The sequence below is a fragment of the Daucus carota genome, chromosome 5 (genome assembly GCF_001625215.2).
Source record: "Daucus carota subsp. sativus chromosome 5, DH1 v3.0, whole genome shotgun sequence".
Taxonomy (NCBI): domain Eukaryota; kingdom Viridiplantae; phylum Streptophyta; class Magnoliopsida; order Apiales; family Apiaceae; genus Daucus; species Daucus carota.
In genome coordinates this window covers 45,399,229-45,418,140 of record NC_030385.2, presented here as the reverse complement: position 1 = coordinate 45,418,140, position 18,912 = coordinate 45,399,229, and the positions used below count along the sequence as shown (strand labels likewise).

The 18,912-nt window shown below is 33.3% G+C and overlaps 3 protein-coding genes and 1 long non-coding RNA gene across 4 annotated transcripts; 2 read left to right on the top strand and 2 right to left on the bottom strand.

Moving 5' to 3' along the window:
* Window positions 1-270: 270 nt before the first annotated feature.
* Window positions 271-6,702, top strand: LOC108223426 (probable hexosyltransferase MUCI70). The gene is made up of 9 exons (XM_064093633.1): window positions 271-1,281; window positions 1,922-2,197; window positions 2,378-2,588; window positions 2,686-2,795; window positions 2,965-3,164; window positions 4,807-4,910; window positions 5,232-5,419; window positions 5,504-5,703; window positions 6,213-6,702. Exons 1-9 carry the CDS (start codon window positions 1,023-1,025, stop codon window positions 6,468-6,470), a joined length of 1,806 nt encoding a protein of 601 aa, XP_063949703.1. The 5' UTR covers window positions 271-1,022; the 3' UTR covers window positions 6,471-6,702.
* Window positions 6,703-7,826: 1,124 nt separating this feature from the next.
* LOC108222349 (uncharacterized) lies at window positions 7,827-13,954 on the top strand. The gene is made up of 3 exons (XM_064092905.1): window positions 7,827-8,660; window position 8,864; window positions 13,505-13,954. Exons 1-3 carry the CDS (start codon window positions 8,361-8,363, stop codon window positions 13,636-13,638), a joined length of 435 nt encoding a protein of 144 aa, XP_063948975.1. The 5' UTR covers window positions 7,827-8,360; the 3' UTR covers window positions 13,639-13,954.
* Window positions 13,955-14,398: 444 nt separating this feature from the next.
* Window positions 14,399-15,386, bottom strand: LOC108222528 (uncharacterized). Its single transcript, XR_001806987.2, has 3 exons — window positions 15,233-15,386; window positions 14,762-14,803; window positions 14,399-14,654 (listed from the first exon to the last, which is right to left on the bottom strand). It is a non-coding gene; the product is annotated as an uncharacterized LOC108222528 (long non-coding RNA).
* A 1,721-nt stretch (window positions 15,387-17,107) lies between these two features.
* Window positions 17,108-18,130, bottom strand: LOC108220108 (metallothionein-like protein type 3). Its single transcript, XM_017393783.2, has 3 exons — window positions 17,970-18,130; window positions 17,579-17,626; window positions 17,108-17,475 (listed from the first exon to the last, which is right to left on the bottom strand). Exons 1-3 carry the CDS (start codon window positions 18,017-18,019, stop codon window positions 17,376-17,378), a joined length of 198 nt encoding a protein of 65 aa, XP_017249272.1. The 5' UTR covers window positions 18,020-18,130; the 3' UTR covers window positions 17,108-17,375.
* Between the last annotated feature and the right edge of the window lie 782 nt (window positions 18,131-18,912).

The window sequence follows — 18,912 nt, the reverse complement described above, 5'->3', positions numbered from 1 at the left end:
GCCCAATACACATCTCAAGAATCATGACAAATATAAACTTATGTTAAAATGCGTGTCGAGTACTCTATTTCCAATGATAAGAATTGAATAGGACAAAAGGAGTGTAATAATATTTTTGTAATTGATATGAGTTGGAATGTTGAATAATGAAAATCATGGAATAATACAAACTAAAAAATCCTCTTTTTTTATTGAAGAAACTAAAAAAAAAAACTTAATTTTCTGACAAAAGAGTGAAAAGTTAAAAAATAATGAAATTTAAATGAAACAAAAAACATGAGATTCAGAAGTAGTAACGCTGGGAGCCTGAGACGATAACAAACATCTCTGAACTGCATCAAATCAAACCCTAAAATCTCAATTTTATTCATATATTTTCACTGTGAATCACAAGCAATTACACTGACTACAGGTACGCTTGCTGTTCTCAACATTCATTTCTCAATTTGACTTCGAGTTTGACGATTTCTAGATTTGATCCGAGCGAAATCGCGTTTGAATCTGATCAATTTGGTGTTAATTGCGTGTTTTAAGCTGTGTTGAAGTGTGATTTGTTCTTAATTGAAGTGATTATTGGTTGTTTTAGTGAAGTGATGTGAGTTGAGGTGTTTGATTGGTGGTTGCTGATGTTGAATTGGATAGTAGTGATTGAAGTGTTGGTTTAGTTTTCGATAGTGTTCGAGAGAAAAGATCAGGGATTTATCGAGAAAGGCGTTGAGTTGTGGGATTTAGTTTGTGTTTAAGTGATTGATCTGGCGGTGTTATCTGTTATGAGTTAGATTAGTGTTTTGCACGGCGCGGAAAGTGCATTGGTTGTTAATTTGTGTGTATACTGTTTTGACGGTGCGTTTGTGTTGATGTATTTTTGAGGTGGAATTTGATGGAGTATTAGGATTTCGAGTGCTGATTTGATGTTGGAGGTGGTTTGTTGAATCACGTGATTGTTTTGTGAGTTTGTGTAGGGACGAGATTTGGTGGTTGTTAATGAAGGGAAAGAGGAGGATTGGAGGATTTGAAGTATAATGACTGGAGGGCCATTAGGTTTACGAACTGGAAGTTATGGATCGTTGCCACAGCAGCAGACGACAAATGGTGTGGCACGTGGGCAGAATTTTATTGTTGTGCGGAAACCTGCAAAGATGTCGCTTTCTGGTTCACGAGAGAAAGAAAGGCTTTTTTCGTATATATTGAGACAGTTGGTTCGAAGGAATGTTGTTATGGTGATTTTGCTTATCACGGCTTTCGCGTTCTGTATGACAGGATTCTTTAAAGTAAATAAAGGTTTGTATTATAGTTGCTTTCTCTTTTGAATCTCCATGTCCGGTTTTTTATGGATTGCTATGTGTCTGCCATTATCTAATTTGTTTCTGGATAACGTGCTAATTTAATAACTGTGTGGTCTTGTGGAATATATAGACTCCAATTAGACATCTTTTCTTAGTTTAACTTTTTCTATTGAGGTTTTGTGTTGAAGCTCACAGAAACTATAAATCTCCATTTGAAGATTCTGAGCAGAATCACAAACTATAAATCTTTTGTTATGGGAAAATGTTATTGAAGAAGGTCGAAACGGAGGGAGGGATAGGTTTACTTTTAAGATACTAGGTAATTATATTTTTGGTGCGTTGAGTCTTGACTATCTTGAGTTAGTAAGTTAAACAGTCTTTATAACTTTTCACCTAACGGGCCCTTAGTTACCATATTGCGAAATATTTATTTTATTTTCTGACACCACGATTTTGTTTTTTTTGAGTGCGGTATATTGCGTCGCAAGATATATAATTAAAGTATTTGTATATGTTGAATGCTCAGGCTTTTTATACAATTTAATTTATTGTGAAATGTGAAATTTTTATTTTTGTTCTCTTGTTAGTATTTAAGTTCTTATTTAATCTGACCTTGTTATATCGTTTTATTGAAGATGCATTGGTGAGCAATAGCACGGAATACTTTGCGTTCAATCTTACAGCAGATTTTGAAAATAAAGGAAGCAGCCTGACAGAGAATCTTTCCAAAATGAACATTCTGACAGTATGTGACGAAACTACTGGTTTTCCACCTCCTAATCCTCTCACTCTTCAATCTTCAATTGCTACACCTGTTTTAGGATCTGTAGCTGTTCAAAACAATCCATGTGAACATTTTACGTTCCCTCCTCCCCCTCCTCCCGGCAAGAGAAGACGCATTGGACCACGACGTAAGATAACAAAATAAATCATACATTGTGTAGTGAATTCTTAAACTCTGAAGAAGTGAGTATGCGTGTGTGTTTGTGTGTATGTTCAAGCCGTTGATTCTAGATAGAGAAACACTTCTGGCCGAAGTATTATAGGAAGCTCTTTATGATCTTAATATCTTTCTTGTTAATGTTCCTCAGCATGTCCAGTGTGTTATCTTCCTGTGGAGCAGGCTATTGCTAGTATGCCAAGCTCCCTGTCCGCTTCGCCCGTGCATCATTTAAGCTACTTTCATGAGGATCGTCCTGTCAAAAGTGAACCACATGGAGGCTCGGATTTTGGTGGATATCCTTCTCTAAAGCAGAGGAATGATTCTTTTTCTGTTAGAGAGTCGATGACTGTGCACTGTGGGTATGTCCCTTATTATATGAAATTTGTTTCCATTATAACATTCCTTTAATGGTTTTCCATGTTGTTAATGCTTTGTTTGCTTTGCTGCACCTCATAGATTTGTTAAAGGATGTAAACCTGGTCACCAAACTGGATTTGATATTGATGTAGCTGATCTCAGCGAGCTAGAGAAGTTTCACAAGGTCATCGTAGCATCAGCCATATTTGGTAATGTTGGGTCCAATGCTTGCTTTGTTTTCAAACTTTTACTTTCATGATTGGCAATCATTATAAGATGTTCCTACATTGTAACTTTTGATTTATTTAGAGGCTTTTGTACGGTTGATCTTCCTTCATTTCTTGCTTCATTATTTGTTACAAGTTGCTTTCATTTCAGGAAATTATGACATCATTCAACAGCCCAAGGACATCAGTAAAACCGCAAAAGAAAATATTCCTTTTTATATGTTTATTGATGAAGAGACGGAAGCATTTCTAAAGAATTCAAGTGTCCTAGGCAGCAGAAAGAGGGTTGGAATATGGAGGATTATTGTTGTCCGTAACATTCCATATACTGATGCAAGACGAAATGGGAAGGTCAGTTTATTTCTGTGTTTCAATTTTCTCTTAGTTGTTTCTACCCAGTTTGTTCTTATGCAGAAGGGAGTGATTCTTTCTACTTAGTATGAGAATATTACATTCCTGGAGTACTACCATTGTATGGTTACGACTCAGAATTCTATAATATACTTGGATGAGAAAGGAAAGTGTAAGACGTGAGAATATGAAATAATGAAATTAAGCGTCATGCCCGAATGTCTAAGCACGAGTATGACCTCTGAAATGGAAGAGTTGGAGAAACGGACAAAATGGAAGTTTCATATATAATTTGTGTAGGATATATTTGTAGGTCTATTTTTAAGTGCATATAAGCATAATGGAGAAGAAAAATATAATGTAAGCCGGTATTTTTATTATAAGCAAGTGGGTGGGCTTTATACAAGTCATGAAACATCTTATCTCCTAAGAAAACTACAACTACAATTCTAAAATATTCAAAAACTAATCTTAAACTAATTCCTAATGATTTGGTCAACATTAACAATTATTAAAATAAATCTCAAATTAAATATCAAAGCATAGTTTACAACTCCTCCTTGATTTTATATTTTATCAGCCATTAAAACAAAAAATCATCAGCTTTATATTCTTGAGTAGTAGCCTTTTTTGCCTTCTCCTGCTCTTGGAATATCATTTTCTTTTTGCACTTTCGACTATATTCTTGTACATACTCCTCAATAGTTGCCTCCGCTTTTCATGAATGTGATTTGTACTTCAGTTTCTGGTTGTGAACTGTTTATGATTTTTGTATGGCTCTCAGCCATGGCATGTTTTGATTTATGGTTATGGTTATGTATAATTTCTCAGTCATGGCATGTGATTTTATGGTTATGGTTGTGTATGACTGCTTCTGTTACTTTTTTTGCTTTTAAGTCTCTGTAGCGGTCTCCAAGCCTGTCTTATTTTATGTTCCTCAGTATTTTTATGTTCTTGTCTATCTTCCATTCCAACACAGATCAGCCAGGAGCTTTTGTTTTTGTTTGAACCTCAATTTATTTCCATATTGCTTTGTTTGATTCATACTTTGATTCTAGTATTACGAAGTTTGTTTCTGCCAGAGAACTATAATGTTAACTGATAAGAAAAAGAATACAATCTTATCAGTTTATTCGGAAAATAGATTATTGGTTATTTTAAAAGTAGATTATATGAATGTTTGCTTCAGTGAGTCTATTTCTCTCTTCATCCCCAGGAACATCTTTTACTATATCATGATAAAGTAAAAGGTGCTAAAAAAAAAAAATGGCACTTAACGTGCTCTACCTGCAATTTTAGGACAACTGCTTTAATTTGTTATAGAATTTGTTTAGCAACATAGAAACATATATGAATAGTACAATCGTAAGGAAACTACTAAAGGAACCCCTAGAAGAACTTAAGAATCTATGTGCAGAGATTTGAATACTTGTCAAGCTGCAAATAGCCCTCGTTAGTGTTTTTTTTAGGACGAGTATGGAGGACTTTATATTAGACACTGGATATTTGTTATCTATTTACTGTTTTTGCAGATTAGAAGGACCAGGGAGTATATCAAGTGTGTTTGCGCCATTATATTATTCCTGAGAATCATCTACGTAAGCTTACAAGTCTTTACTAAATTATATTGTGTTTATTACAGGTCCCAAAGCTTCTATTACACCGGCTTTTTCCTAATGTACAATATTCTTTATGGATTGATGGAAAGCTTCAGCTTGTTGCTGATCCATATCAAATTCTTGAAAGGTACATCTTATTAACTTCTAGTGTTCAAATTTATTTTTTTGGTAAACCAGTGTCATAATAAGTACCAATACTGAAATGGTGTATGCTAGTATAAGAGTACATGTTTCAACACTCAGGCCATATTTAGAATTAGTATAAACTACAATCCCGCTGACAAGTAGGTTATATCGCTTATCTGACTATCATCAGCAGAATTTCTTTATTTCCAGTTATTCCCATTGATGTGACTTTTTACCTTTGACTACATTAAGTTTGTAGTCGGTGAAAGTTGATGTCGATTAGGCATCGGATGTGCTGATGCTTGTGCTTGTATCCAATCAGGTTTTTGTGGCGGCAAAATGCTTCGTTTGCTATTTCAAGACACTATTCTCGGTTTGATGTGTTTGAAGAAGCTGAAGCTAATAAAGCTGCTGGGAAATATGACAATGCCTCCATTGATTACCAGATTGACTTTTATAAACAAGAAGGCCTTACACCATATTCTGATGCTAAGCTTCCTCTCACAAGTGGTAGGTTCATGTTTTAAAGATCTTTTGTGGCAATAAAATCTATTCAAAGTTAGCATCAATAAGTATATAAGTAAATTTTTGCAGATGTTCCTGAAGGGTGCGTCATTATAAGAGAGCACATTCCAGTTACAAATCTTTTTTCTTGTCTATGGTTCAACGAAGTCGATCGGTTTACTTCCAGGGATCAGTTAAGCTTTTCCACTGTGAGGGACAAGATATTTGCTAAAGTTAACTGGGGCATGAGTATGTTTCTGGATTGTGAGAGGCGAAATTTCGTGATACAGGTAATAATCTGAATTGATGAAAACATCTATGATATGCCTCAACTTTCACATGTTATTACTGTTTTCCTTCACACCTGCCAAGTGATTTTGGCATTAAGCTGAGCAGAGTTAAAACATGAAAAAGGTGTCAACTGTGTTGTTTCAGTTGTTTTTGTATAGTTGAAAAGCATATGTATGCCCTATATGTTGCATTTCTGTTCTTCCTTTTAAGGTTCTACCTGACCTTCCAGGAATATTCTATTCAAGCGCAGTGTAAATCTTTGTGCTCTGAGAAGGCACATAGAAACTTATATTAAATGTGGCACAATGAATATATTTTGGCTGAAAAAGCATGTGCGGATATATGTATGACATTTCGTGATTTAATCATTTATCTTGCGTGGCCATCCATGAAATTCTGATCTTGAAGGAATTTTTTCTACTACATTATCCATGTCCTTGATTGATAGTTGACATTCACCATTATGCAATTCTTTTGGGCAACTGTAATATATGTATATATTATACAGGCATACCACCGAGACCTACTGGAGCTCATGCCTCCACCAGCAAGTATTGTACGTTACCCTCCACCAGTGGTGGTTCGTGAAAAAAGGAATGCGAGGACTAGCATTGTACATTACCCTTCACCAGTTGAGGTTCATGGTAATAGGACTGTCAGGAATCCAGTGAAGAAGAATCCTATTAGACGTGGAAGAGATAAAAGATCTGGTCTAAGGCGGCATCGTAAAGTTGTATCTGGTATCAAAGACAAAACTTCAATATAATTTGATCCCCCTTCTTTTTAATATTTATTTGTACACAATGTGCAAAATAGTTTTGGTCCCCTCTCCCTCTCAGCCAAGTCATTCCACCAAAAATTAGGATTGATGTGGCATACTCACTTAGAATTATCCGAAGAGAATAGCTGGATTCAATCTTTGTTCACAACTTGTCGATAATTATTCATTTTTTGTTGTAAATACTATAAATTAAAAGATTTTGATACGTCATACCATACATTTTTTGCCCTCAACCCTGAACACTGTTTACTGGAAATATATCAGCGCATGCTTACGAGATATCACTTTGATAGACTGAAACATGCCAGCTCTCAGTTTTAAACTTTTGAATAATTATTTGCAGTCGAAGCTTATTTTTGTGAAATTAATTTATCACATCTACGGGGGCTATCTATGTCATTACGGTGTATTTTATATCTTTATCTAATCTACAACAAAAAATACACTGCTATAAAATGAACAAGTGATATCATTTACTATTAGAAGGGTTCGACTTTTATTACGCAATGCAAGTGACACGTGCATCATACAACTGTATATATCATTTTATTGCCCCAATTCACATATACGAAAATGATATTTCGCAAATATATTTTTCGGAATAAATATTAAATGTCCCGTATAATTAAGACTTAGAGAGTGAGAGTAATTTCTGAGTTTTCTATGTCTGGTTTTAACTTTAGGGGCCGTTTGGTTCGACTCGGGGAAACGGAATGGAATCCAGAAAGAGAAATGAAAAGAAAGGAAAGGAATGATGCTGAATTGTATTAACTGTTTGGTTTTAATCCGGAAACGGAATGAAAAATTATATGATTATCTGTATATTTGATTTTCAAATATTTTAATATCAAAAGATTTAAATATATTTATGTTTATAATAATATAGTTCATTTATATTTCATAATTTTATACATTTTATTATTTAAAAATATTATTAATTTTATATTAAAATAATTTTTGATATATAAAAATTAAATTAAAATTTATTTTTGATTACCAAAAATATTTTACATATTACTTTTAATGTTAATGACATCTGAAATTAATTATAAACAAAAATAGAATAAGGATCAGGAAAGGGAAAAGAAATACCTAGGGGAGGGTGGGTAATGGATTATGAGGAATCTGGGGTAAACCTAAAACTAAAAGAAGGGAAAGGGAATGACGATTTATATAAAACAAACGATAACAAAGGGAATGAGACTGATTGTTTCCCTTTCCCTTTGTTAATTATCTCCAACCAAACAGCCCCTTAAAGTACAGAACAGTATTTCTTAATATTTTATTACACAGTTGACACTTTGCAATCAAAGTAAATAAAAATAGGAGCATAACTAAAAACATCATGGACTTTCCAGAATCCTCATCACAAAGTAATTTAAAGTTGGTAAAACAGAGTTTTCTAACAACACTAGCCTGTAAATACAGAAACCCAGGCTGTAAAAACTAAGAAGGAGATCAAGCAAGGTGACAATTTCAAAGCACCACAAGGCAAGCAAACCCTTCTTTCATTTTCTTCATTCCATGCAGATTCTTGGGTTTTATTGTTTGATCAGTCAGTTCAGTTTGGTTCATCAGAAAACTCAGTTGAACTTACATGTATTATGCTTATATGTGATATGCTCGTGAAATTTACGAGGCCTTGGTCAAAATCGATTTTGGATTCCTAATTCATATAATATGCCACATGTTCTTTGAATTTTTATATATAAGATTGTGAAACTAAGGGTGCCAGACGCAAGTCTTGTCTGTCTATAGCCGGGAGCACCGGGAACACCCTATCGAGGGCTTATATATTCTTGAAACTTAACAATTAGGCTTCTTTACAGAGTTGGATTGTGATTGTGTTTTTTTACAGGTTTAGTGTGTTGGAAAATGGGATCATATACTTTTCACCTAGTCTGTGTACTCCACTCTGTGGCAGCCATGACTTGTGGACTTCTACTGATGTTTTATACTAATGAGGTGTTTGAATTTACTCATGGAAGAGAAATCGCGGTTAAGATAAAGGGCTCGACGCCACATGATCAGCTGTTAATCCGAACATCTGATTCGTTTTCAGGCTTGCTTCTGTTTGCGCTAGGATTTCTTTTGTTCATGGTGGCATCTGTTAAAGATCGGAATTTTCAAGGCTTTTTTGCCAGGGGGTGTGTTTTTCTACATGTGGTTACAGCAGTGTTGTAAAATCCTGTAATTTTATTTATTTATTTAAATATTTCTATTTAATTAGTATTATTATTATGAGTTAGATTTTAGATTTAAATTGTTTGTATTTATATAATTAGATATTAGCATTAATTGGAAGCTTCTAGAATTTATTTTCGTGTTAGTTATTTTGAATAATAAAATAGAGAACATTCTTTATTAATGGAAAGAAGTGTAGAATTATTTTAGAAATTGAAATCTTTTTTAGAAGACCTTATATTTGGAAATTGGTTTATGATGTGTAGAAAATTTTGACCCAAGTTTGGGACTTCCTATTTACGACTAGGTTTTATGTGCTATATAAGAACCTCTTTAGAATCTGAATAAGTCGGACATCAATTTACGTGGACGGGTATGCTCTCTTTTTCTCTTTGATTATAACACGTATATGTTGACTTGAGATATTGATTTCTTGCTTATTATCATGTGTATTTGATGTAAATATATCATGTTTGCTTAATTGTTTATGCTGAAATTTGTATATAGTAATTTCTGTGAATCAGTTGGGTTGTAAAATTCATAGTAAATTGAAAATTGATCGGATGTTGTTGATTCTGGACATTCTGAAAAGCTCTCTTCGATACCTACAACTTTTGTCTCAGGACTTATTTCGAAATTAGCAGTGTATCTATGCTTAAAATCACATTCTTTGTTACCCTTTAGTTCTTAGTCGCGAAACTTTTTCCCATGTTCAAAAATTCGCTATAAATTGATCGTATGTCAAAAATTTACTCGTGATACCAATCTGGAAAGCTTGAGATATATTCTTTCGTTATCAGTCATACCCATTTGTTGTTTAAATTGATTTAATTGTCTAAACTGACTTACAAAGATTCAGGGCTGTTTATACTTTTCTGCTGAGTTGTTCTGTGTTTAAAAATTCATATCTCCCTCGTTATTTGCCATAAAATTATGATCTTTACCAATTCTGAAACCTCTGAGAATGATATATAAGTGTTTAGTTATAGTCTAATTGATATCAGTTTGTTTTCTTTGTGAAAATCTGCTTTGAATGTAAACTGCTCCTGAGTAAAATTCTGCTCTGTTACTTGAACTTCTAAAATTCATAACTAATTCGTTATCTGTCCGTTTATTATGAATCTGGTCATTTTGGAATCCTTGTTGAATGTAATTTAATTCTATAGTTGATTATTTTCTCATATTCAGAAGTTATCTTTAGTTAATATTGAAATTTGTAACAGCATGCATGTTATTTATCTTATTCGATAAATGAAATTATGTTAATTGTTATTAGTTGTTAAAGTTTGTATTTTGTTAAGACTTGTTATGTGCCTTGCTCTTGATTGTTTAAGAAGTGTTATGTGTTAATTATGTTTTGTTTATTAATTAAATGTATAGGCTTCGTTCGTGTTATTAATTTCGGATTTTAAGTGTCGACTTTGAGGTAAGTACTTTTTGACTTACTTTTATTTTCGAAAGATATTTTGGCTATGTGAATTTCAGATTTTTGTCATGAGATATAAGAAAATTTTGTTTCGAGATTTATAAGATATAAGAATTTTGTTTCAAAATTTATAAGATATAAGACATGAGAATCTTTGAAGACCCAGTCTCTACGTTTCGAACCCGTTCGTAATTTACGCTATAGTTCCGGAACTAGCCTTAGATACCCTTAGTAGGCGCACAAGTGTGCAACTTTAGATACCTGCTAAGGGCGCGTGATTATTGAACTTTAGATCCCGGTCACTGGGTAAATGTGGCAAAGAATAAGAATAAGATCCCGGTCACTGGGAAAGTGTGGCCGTAGAGCAAGACTGTGGTATTGATAAGATTTTTGTTTCTGTTTTTGCTTCTCATTTAAATTCTGATTCGTTTTAAAATATAAACTATGGGTTGGATTTGTTTTTTTACAAGTGTTTTAAAGTTATAATTGTTTTGAGGAACAATGTTTTATAAAAACGCCCACTGATTTCGAAATTAATTGTTTGTCAAATTGTTACTTGCTGAGCTGTGTAGCTCATCCGATTTTCTATATTTCAGGTTCTATCATGTGGAAGAATTTTGAGAATTAGATCGAGGACTTTTGGATTTTATGCTTCGTGATTATTTGCATTAGTGAATAAAGATTTAGTGTTTATTTAGAATAATTTGATGAGTTTATCAGATATTGGTTTTGGATTTTTGGAGCTGCGTCTCTAAATTTATGACTTTTGATTATTGGGTTTGACCGCTGCTTTGACTTATATAATATTTGAGGATTTTGATTTAAGTAATGGTATTATTTGTGTTGTGAAATTAGTTTTTAATATTCCGAAAATTCGGGATGTTACAGTTGGTATCCGAGCAGGCTGTCCTTCGGAGTGTGTTAGGTATGGGACTAGCTCATTCCTTAGGGTGCGATCCGAGTACTGAGGTTCAAGTTTGACTTGTTAGTGGTTACTGAGTTTTTAGTTGTGTGTCTTGACTTTTAGATGGGATTTTGGAGAATAGATTTGGAGAATTTGGGGACCAAATTCTTTTAAGGGGGGTAGAATGTAAAATCCTGTAATTTTATTTATTTATTTAAATATTTCTATTTAATTAGTATTATTATTATGAGTTAGATTTTAGATTTAAATTGTTTGTATTTATATAATTAGATATTAGCATTAATTGGAAGCTTCTAGAATTTATTTTCGTGTTAGTTATTTTGAATAATAAAATAGAGAACATTCTTTATTAATGGAAAGAAGTGTAGAATTATTTTAGAAATTGAAATCTTTTTTAGAAGACCTTATATTTGGAAATTGGTTTATGATGTGTAGAAAATTTTGACCCAAGTTTGGGACTTCCTATTTACGACTAGGTTTTATGTGCTATATAAGAACCTCTTTAGAATCTGAATAAGTCGGACATCAATTTACGTGGACGGGTATGCTCTCTTTTTCTCTTTGATTATAACACGTATATGTTGACTTGAGATATTGATTTCTTGCTTATTATCATGTGTATTTGATGTAAATATATCATGTTTGCTTAATTGTTTATGCTGAAATTTGTATATAGTAATTTCTGTGAATCAGTTGGGTTGTAAAATTCATAGTAAATTGAAAATTGATCGGATGTTGTTGATTCTGGACATTCTGAAAAGCTCTCTTCGATACCTACAACTTTTGTCTCAGGACTTATTTCGAAATTAGCAGTGTATCTATGCTTAAAATCACATTCTTTGTTACCCTTTAGTTCTTAGTCGCGAAACTTTTTCCCATGTTCAAAAATTCGCTATAAATTGATCGTATGTCAAAAATTTACTCGTGATACCAATCTGGAAAGCTTGAGATATATTCTTTCGTTATCAGTCATACCCATTTGTTGTTTAAATTGATTTAATTGTCTAAACTGACTTACAAAGATTCAGGGCTGTTTATACTTTTCTGCTGAGTTGTTCTGTGTTTAAAAATTCATATCTCCCTCGTTATTTGCCATAAAATTATGATCTTTACCAATTCTGAAACCTCTGAGAATGATATATAAGTGTTTAGTTATAGTCTAATTGATATCAGTTTGTTTTCTTTGTGAAAATCTGCTTTGAATGTAAACTGCTCCTGAGTAAAATTCTGCTCTGTTACTTGAACTTCTAAAATTCATAACTAATTCGTTATCTGTCCGTTTATTATGAATCTGGTCATTTTGGAATCCTTGTTGAATGTAATTTAATTCTATAGTTGATTATTTTCTCATATTCAGAAGTTATCTTTAGTTAATATTGAAATTTGTAACAGCATGCATGTTATTTATCTTATTCGATAAATGAAATTATGTTAATTGTTATTAGTTGTTAAAGTTTGTATTTTGTTAAGACTTGTTATGTGCCTTGCTCTTGATTGTTTAAGAAGTGTTATGTGTTAATTATGTTTTGTTTATTAATTAAATGTATAGGCTTCGTTCGTGTTATTAATTTCGGATTTTAAGTGTCGACTTTGAGGTAAGTACTTTTTGACTTATTTTTATTTTCGAAAGATATTTTGGCTATGTGAATTTCAGATTTTTGTCATGAGATATAAGAAAATTTTGTTTCGAGATTTATAAGATATAAGAATTTTGTTTCAAAATTTATAAGATATAAGACATGAGAATCTTTGAAGACCCAGTCTCTACGTTTCGAACCCGTTCGTAATTTACGCTATAGTTCCGGAACTAGCCTTAGATACCCTTAGTAGGCGCACAAGTGTGCAACTTTAGATACCTGCTAAGGGCGCGTGATTATTGAACTTTAGATCCCGGTCACTGGGTAAATGTGGCAAAGAATAAGAATAAGATCCCGGTCACTGGGAAAGTGTGGCCGTAGAGCAAGACTGTGGTATTGATAAGATTTTTGTTTCTGTTTTTGCTTCTCATTTAAATTCTGATTCGTTTTAAAATATAAACTATGGGTTGGATTTGTTTTTTTACAAGTGTTTTAAAGTTATAATTGTTTTGAGGAACAATGTTTTATAAAAACGCCCACTGATTTCGAAATTAATTGTTTGTCAAATTGTTACTTGCTGAGCTGTGTAGCTCATCCGATTTTCTATATTTCAGGTTCTATCATGTGGAAGAATTTTGAGAATTAGATCGAGGACTTTTGGATTTTATGCTTCGTGATTATTTGCATTAGTGAATAAAGATTTAGTGTTTATTTAGAATAATTTGATGAGTTTATCAGATATTGGTTTTGGATTTTTGGAGCTGCGTCTCTAAATTTATGACTTTTGATTATTGGGTTTGACCGCTGCTTTGACTTATATAATATTTGAGGATTTTGATTTAAGTAATGGTATTATTTGTGTTGTGAAATTAGTTTTTAATATTCCGAAAATTCGGGATGTTACAAGTGTGGAGAATTTACTTCGATAGGAAACTCGAGGATCTTGGTGGCAATTGGTTAAGGCTTGTGGTTGGGGATATTGTCTTGGCACTGTCATGGGTGTTCTTTCTTCTTTACACTTGGAGGGAGAGGTATGATTAGTTTTCTGGGATCAGATTCCGCGATCCTGCTAGCTCTGGCATCCACACTGATGGTGAGTTACGAGCTTCTTGATTTACTTTCGTGGTTTGTTATATGACAATTTTGACAGACTGATTGCCTTGTTGGTATGATTTAGCGCATTGTGGGATAGTTTGTTTTGTAGATTTCCAAATCAAAGTACAGTTGCATATAGTGTAATCAGAGTAGTAGACTTTACAGATTTACTTTGTGTCATCTGTAATTTTAATTAGTTCTTGAAAAACATTGGGAGTCACTTCTTCTGAGCTCCCTTTGTTAATGCTTTTCCTGCTTGCCATAGGCTTGGGTTTCAAATACGTGGAAATGAGAGGGTTCTTCTCGCTAGCGAAACCAGGAGGTCACAAGTACGTGGAAAAAATCAAATATTGAAAGGATGATCAAATTGAAATGATCATCGATTGAAATCCAAATTATGATTGTTTTTTTTGCCTGATTATTCGAAATCAGTTGAACTTTTATAAGGAATCTGATCATTGACTTTTCTAATTCAGTCAAGATAAGCCTCCCCTTAAACCCACAGGTAGAATTATTTTCTGCCCAAAGATCAATCTTAGGAACTAATTTATGAGTTTGAGATTGGCCATTAGCAACCCCACAAAAGGACAGAGGAATTGCGATATCATGTTGTTCAATAATTTTGTATCTAATTTTATGAGCGGACACCGATCTATGCCATGGGCCCTGAATAATCAACGAAATTTCATCCAAGAATCCATTCACCGATCGAAACAAGCTAAATCTTCTGCAATATAAATTCATACATTCATAACAAGTTCCAAGGAACAGAAGGTACACAAGGTAATCAGTTAATCAACCTCATGCAAGCACCGCATGCAATTAATCAACTAATTCCATATCAGAGGCTTGGCTCAATGGTCACCTCATCTTCAAGTGCAGTCGGCACCGGTGCAGTTTGTTCCGCGCTTGTATTTTCCGTGTTCTCGGACACCTCTTCCAGCAAAATAGTCTCTCCAGAGCTGCAGCAACAATCAAATTCACTTCATTAAAACAATAACAAGAAACGAAACACAGAGACAAGCTTGATTCGTAATTTATACGCATCAAAGAACTAAGAAGAGCATACCTGGTTTCAACAATTTCACTGCCATAGGAGTTTCCCTTCTTCCTGCAGTTCATGTATTAAAATTTACCGCTAGAAATTTCTTAGTAAATTAGTAAACACGACATGGACATCGATAATTACTACTACTCGAGTTACATGGGCCAAAATTATGTGCCTCTCTCTGTGCACTGAAAAAAACTAAAAAACTTGAAGAGATCGAAATTTAGGAAGTATTTGGATTGCGGATGAGAATGAAAATAATATATACGGGAATGGAGAGTATTAGAATGAGATTCTCGTTACATACGATAAAATTTGTTTGAAGTTTCTATTCATATTAACAGATCCCATTAATTATGATCCAAACACCCGTTACCCGTTAGATCAAAATTTATGTGCTTAAGACTTATCCCAAATCTAATAGTAACTGCAAGTAAAAGTAAACTTACACTTTAAAAATCTAATAATAATTGGAAGTAAAAAAAAACTTACACGTCCTGGGTCTCCTCAACAGAGCCAGAGTCAACACTGATGTTCGACATGGTCGGTAAAAAACTGGAGAAAATCGTTGGGTATGATGTAGTTAACTTGAGCTTTGTAGTTTGCTATATTTCCTCGTGTAGTTGTGTGTTTCTGCCTTTCTGGGCTACTAGCCTGCTACTTATAGATTTACAAAGGTGGTAGAGCTGAGTGGGGCCCGAGTTTGGTTGTTTTCCGAATAAAAAATAAAATATTAAAAATATAACCCAAATACTTGAAATATGGATTTTTAATATTCGATCAGGAAGGGGTGCATGAGAATCAATTATTTTCTGGTATATTTATCTTGAAAAATATTTAGAAACAGATATTTAATAAAAATATATCAATGATACAAAATATATTATAATAATGAAAACTGTATTATAAAGTAGTTATAGGATCATATAATTCCTATTAATTTTTAAATTAATCACAGAAACTCCAAAACAAGAGAAGTAATTTAAAGAAGTAACTATTTACAACTGAACTCATCAAATGCAAATCCAAGAAAATCTTTGACATTATCTTCTGATAAGCAATTTAAAGACGTAAGATGACAATTTAATAGAAAGACACATGCTAACACGTTTTGTAAAGTGTTAATATATTACCATTAATTAAGTCAATTATGGAGAGTCTAAGTCAACGATGGGGTTTGGATCTAATCGTCTACATTCATATACATATCTATTTTTTTTATTTGGTTTGGATTCGAAACGGATTATAGGTTAATTCATATTGAAATTCGTTAGGATTACAGATAAGAGATCAGGATATTTAGGTAGATTTTTTTAAGGCTTTTTTGTGAGGGGGCTGGGACGGATCCAGCACATGGCACGAAGCAAATTTTCGGAAAACACTTATATATTTTTAAATTTTTCGGGCCATTTTTATAATTTTGCAAAATTTAGAATGGTGAAAAAATGTAAAAAAAAATATCTAGGGGAGACACGTGTTCCCCGCGTCTCTTCCTAGATCCGCCCCGGCCAGGGATGTGTTTTTCTACATGTGGTTACAGCAGTGTGGAGAATTTACTTCGATAGGAAACTCGAGGATCTTGATGCAACTGGTTAAGGCTTGTGGTTGGGGATATTGTCTTGGCACTGTCATGGGTGTTCTTTCTTCTGTACACTTGGAGGGAGAGGTATGATTAGTTTTCTGGGATCAGATTCCGCGATCCTGCTAGCTCTGGCATCCAAACTGATGGTGAGTTATGAGCTTCTTGATTTATTTCGTTGTTTTTTTATATGACAATTTTGACAGACTGATTGCCTTGTTGGTATGATTGAGCACATTGTGGGATAGTTTGTTTTGTAGATTTCGAAATCAAAGCACAGTTGCATATAGTGTAATCAGAGTAGTAGACTTTATAAATTTACCTTGTGTGACTATGTCATGTAAATTTGTTCTTAGAAATATATTGAGAGTATTATGATTGAGCTGCTTGATTTACTTTTTATTTGAAAGATTTCTGTTGATAGTAGATTTTCGTGTGTTATAATTAATTATGAAATTTGAGATACACCACTTAACTAAACAATATTTGTTAGTGTATATCCAAAATATGTTCAAATGAAAATCTTCTCAAATAAACGATAAAAAAAAAATAAAAAATTAGATCCCTCCGTAATTTCAATTTCTGATTCTTGTCACTATAGCACGTAGATGGGCACACGTTAAAAATTCAATTCAAATAAACGGTGAATAAAACATTTTTTTTAAATCTTTCAAGTCATTTCAATTTCTGATTCCGTCACTGACCACTACGTAGTATGTACTATATAGAACTGATAAATTACCAAGAAGAAGGTGCATAAACGAATCGGCTAGGGAAGCTAAGTCAACTTATAACACAACACAAATTTATAGATTCATAACAAGTTACAGAGCACAGAGCATGGTCACAGGCTCACTGGAGTCGCGAGTCCTGACCATATATTACACTCTACAACAAACAAGCACAGAACAAACACAATTCGACAGTACTTAGTGTTACAGTTACATGACTTTTATTGTATAGATAGATAGAGAGATATCAGAATTAGCTAATCACCCTCTTGCAAGCAACGCCAACAAAAGAATCAACCAACTAATTCCGTGTTAAGATCTCGTCTTAATGGCCACCGCAAGTGCAGTTGGTGCAGGTGCAGCTGGTTCCGCACTTGCACTTTCCGTCGTTCTCAGACCCCTCCATCATGATAGTCTCAGCGGAGCTGCAATAACAATTCAGTTCACTTCACTAATACATCTATAACAAACAAAAGTACGACGAGCTAAGCTTGATTCGTGATTTTTAAAGGTCGAGGAAGAGCATACATTTTCTCGGTCTCAACGATGTCAAGGCCGAAGCTGTTTCCCTTCTTCCTGCAATTCATGTGTCGAAATTCACCATTAGATATTGCTTAGTAAACAATACATGCACATAGATAACCACTAATATAATTCTCTCCTTATCTGTCAGTTACTGGTTCTGCTAAAATCTCAAATTTTTCGTAAAACTTATAAGATAACATATATTTGGCTCTCTAATCTAGTATGTCGGAACATACGAATGATACTAGCATATATCAGAGAAAAAAATGTTGAATGCGAAAATTCTGAGATAATTTTTTGTTTCACCATTTTTTTCCGCTGAACATATGCGCCACGTCTGCTAAACCGAAAATATGATAAATAGGAAAGTATTAAGAAGGAAATTTATACTTACACGCACTGGGTCTTGTCAGCGCAGTCACAGTTGCCGCAGGTGTTCGACATGGTTAGTAAAAGGCTTGAAGAGGTGGTATGGTATGCAAGAATGTAATGTATGTAAGAGCTTTGTAGTTTGCTATGATTTCCAGTTGTGTGTTTGGGCTGGTATTTATAGAGGGAGAAATGGGCCCATTGGGGGCCCAAACGGAACAAGTGTACAGTAGAGTAAGGTGAGGGGTGTTTCGAGGCATGAGAAGAGCACACGCTTCTATGAATAAAGGGGGTTGCTTGAGGAATCTTAATAATGGAGATTGGAGATGGGGCCTACCTATCCTTCTCTCGTCCATCCTTTTAAATATCTGACATTCATCAACTTGATGCTTTGCCATTTTGTGAATCCTGTACTATCTTCCTTCCAAAATAAAATTCGATTTTATTATTCGAAAAATTAAAAATTAAATTATATTTAACATACATCTTAAATATATATTAAGTCATAAAAAGATATAAAAATTAATAGGGACGGATGAAGTATTTTTATATTATAATTCAAAATATGTAAATATTAATAAAGTTATCAAACATTTAACTCTTATTCATACAATACTGTACTATTTTTTACCGCAGTTCTGAAAAGAATATGGAAAACAGAAATTTAAACAGAAAAATAAAAAATTATATAAGACTCTAGTATCTATTATTCCTATAGAAAGTTCAATCATAAATTCTTTCATATTTTTTCCTCTTAAAATCAATCCACAGTCATAAGTTATCAAAATTCATTCATTCGATTACCAGATCTATTTATACACTTGTATGGATATATCATGACTACGCTTATAACCAAAAATATTATATAACTGCATATAAAATAAAATAAAAAAATAAAATTAATCAGTTCTGATTAAATTCGTGTATGTTTCTCATAGTATAAATTTAACGCTTTTTTTTTTGTTTGA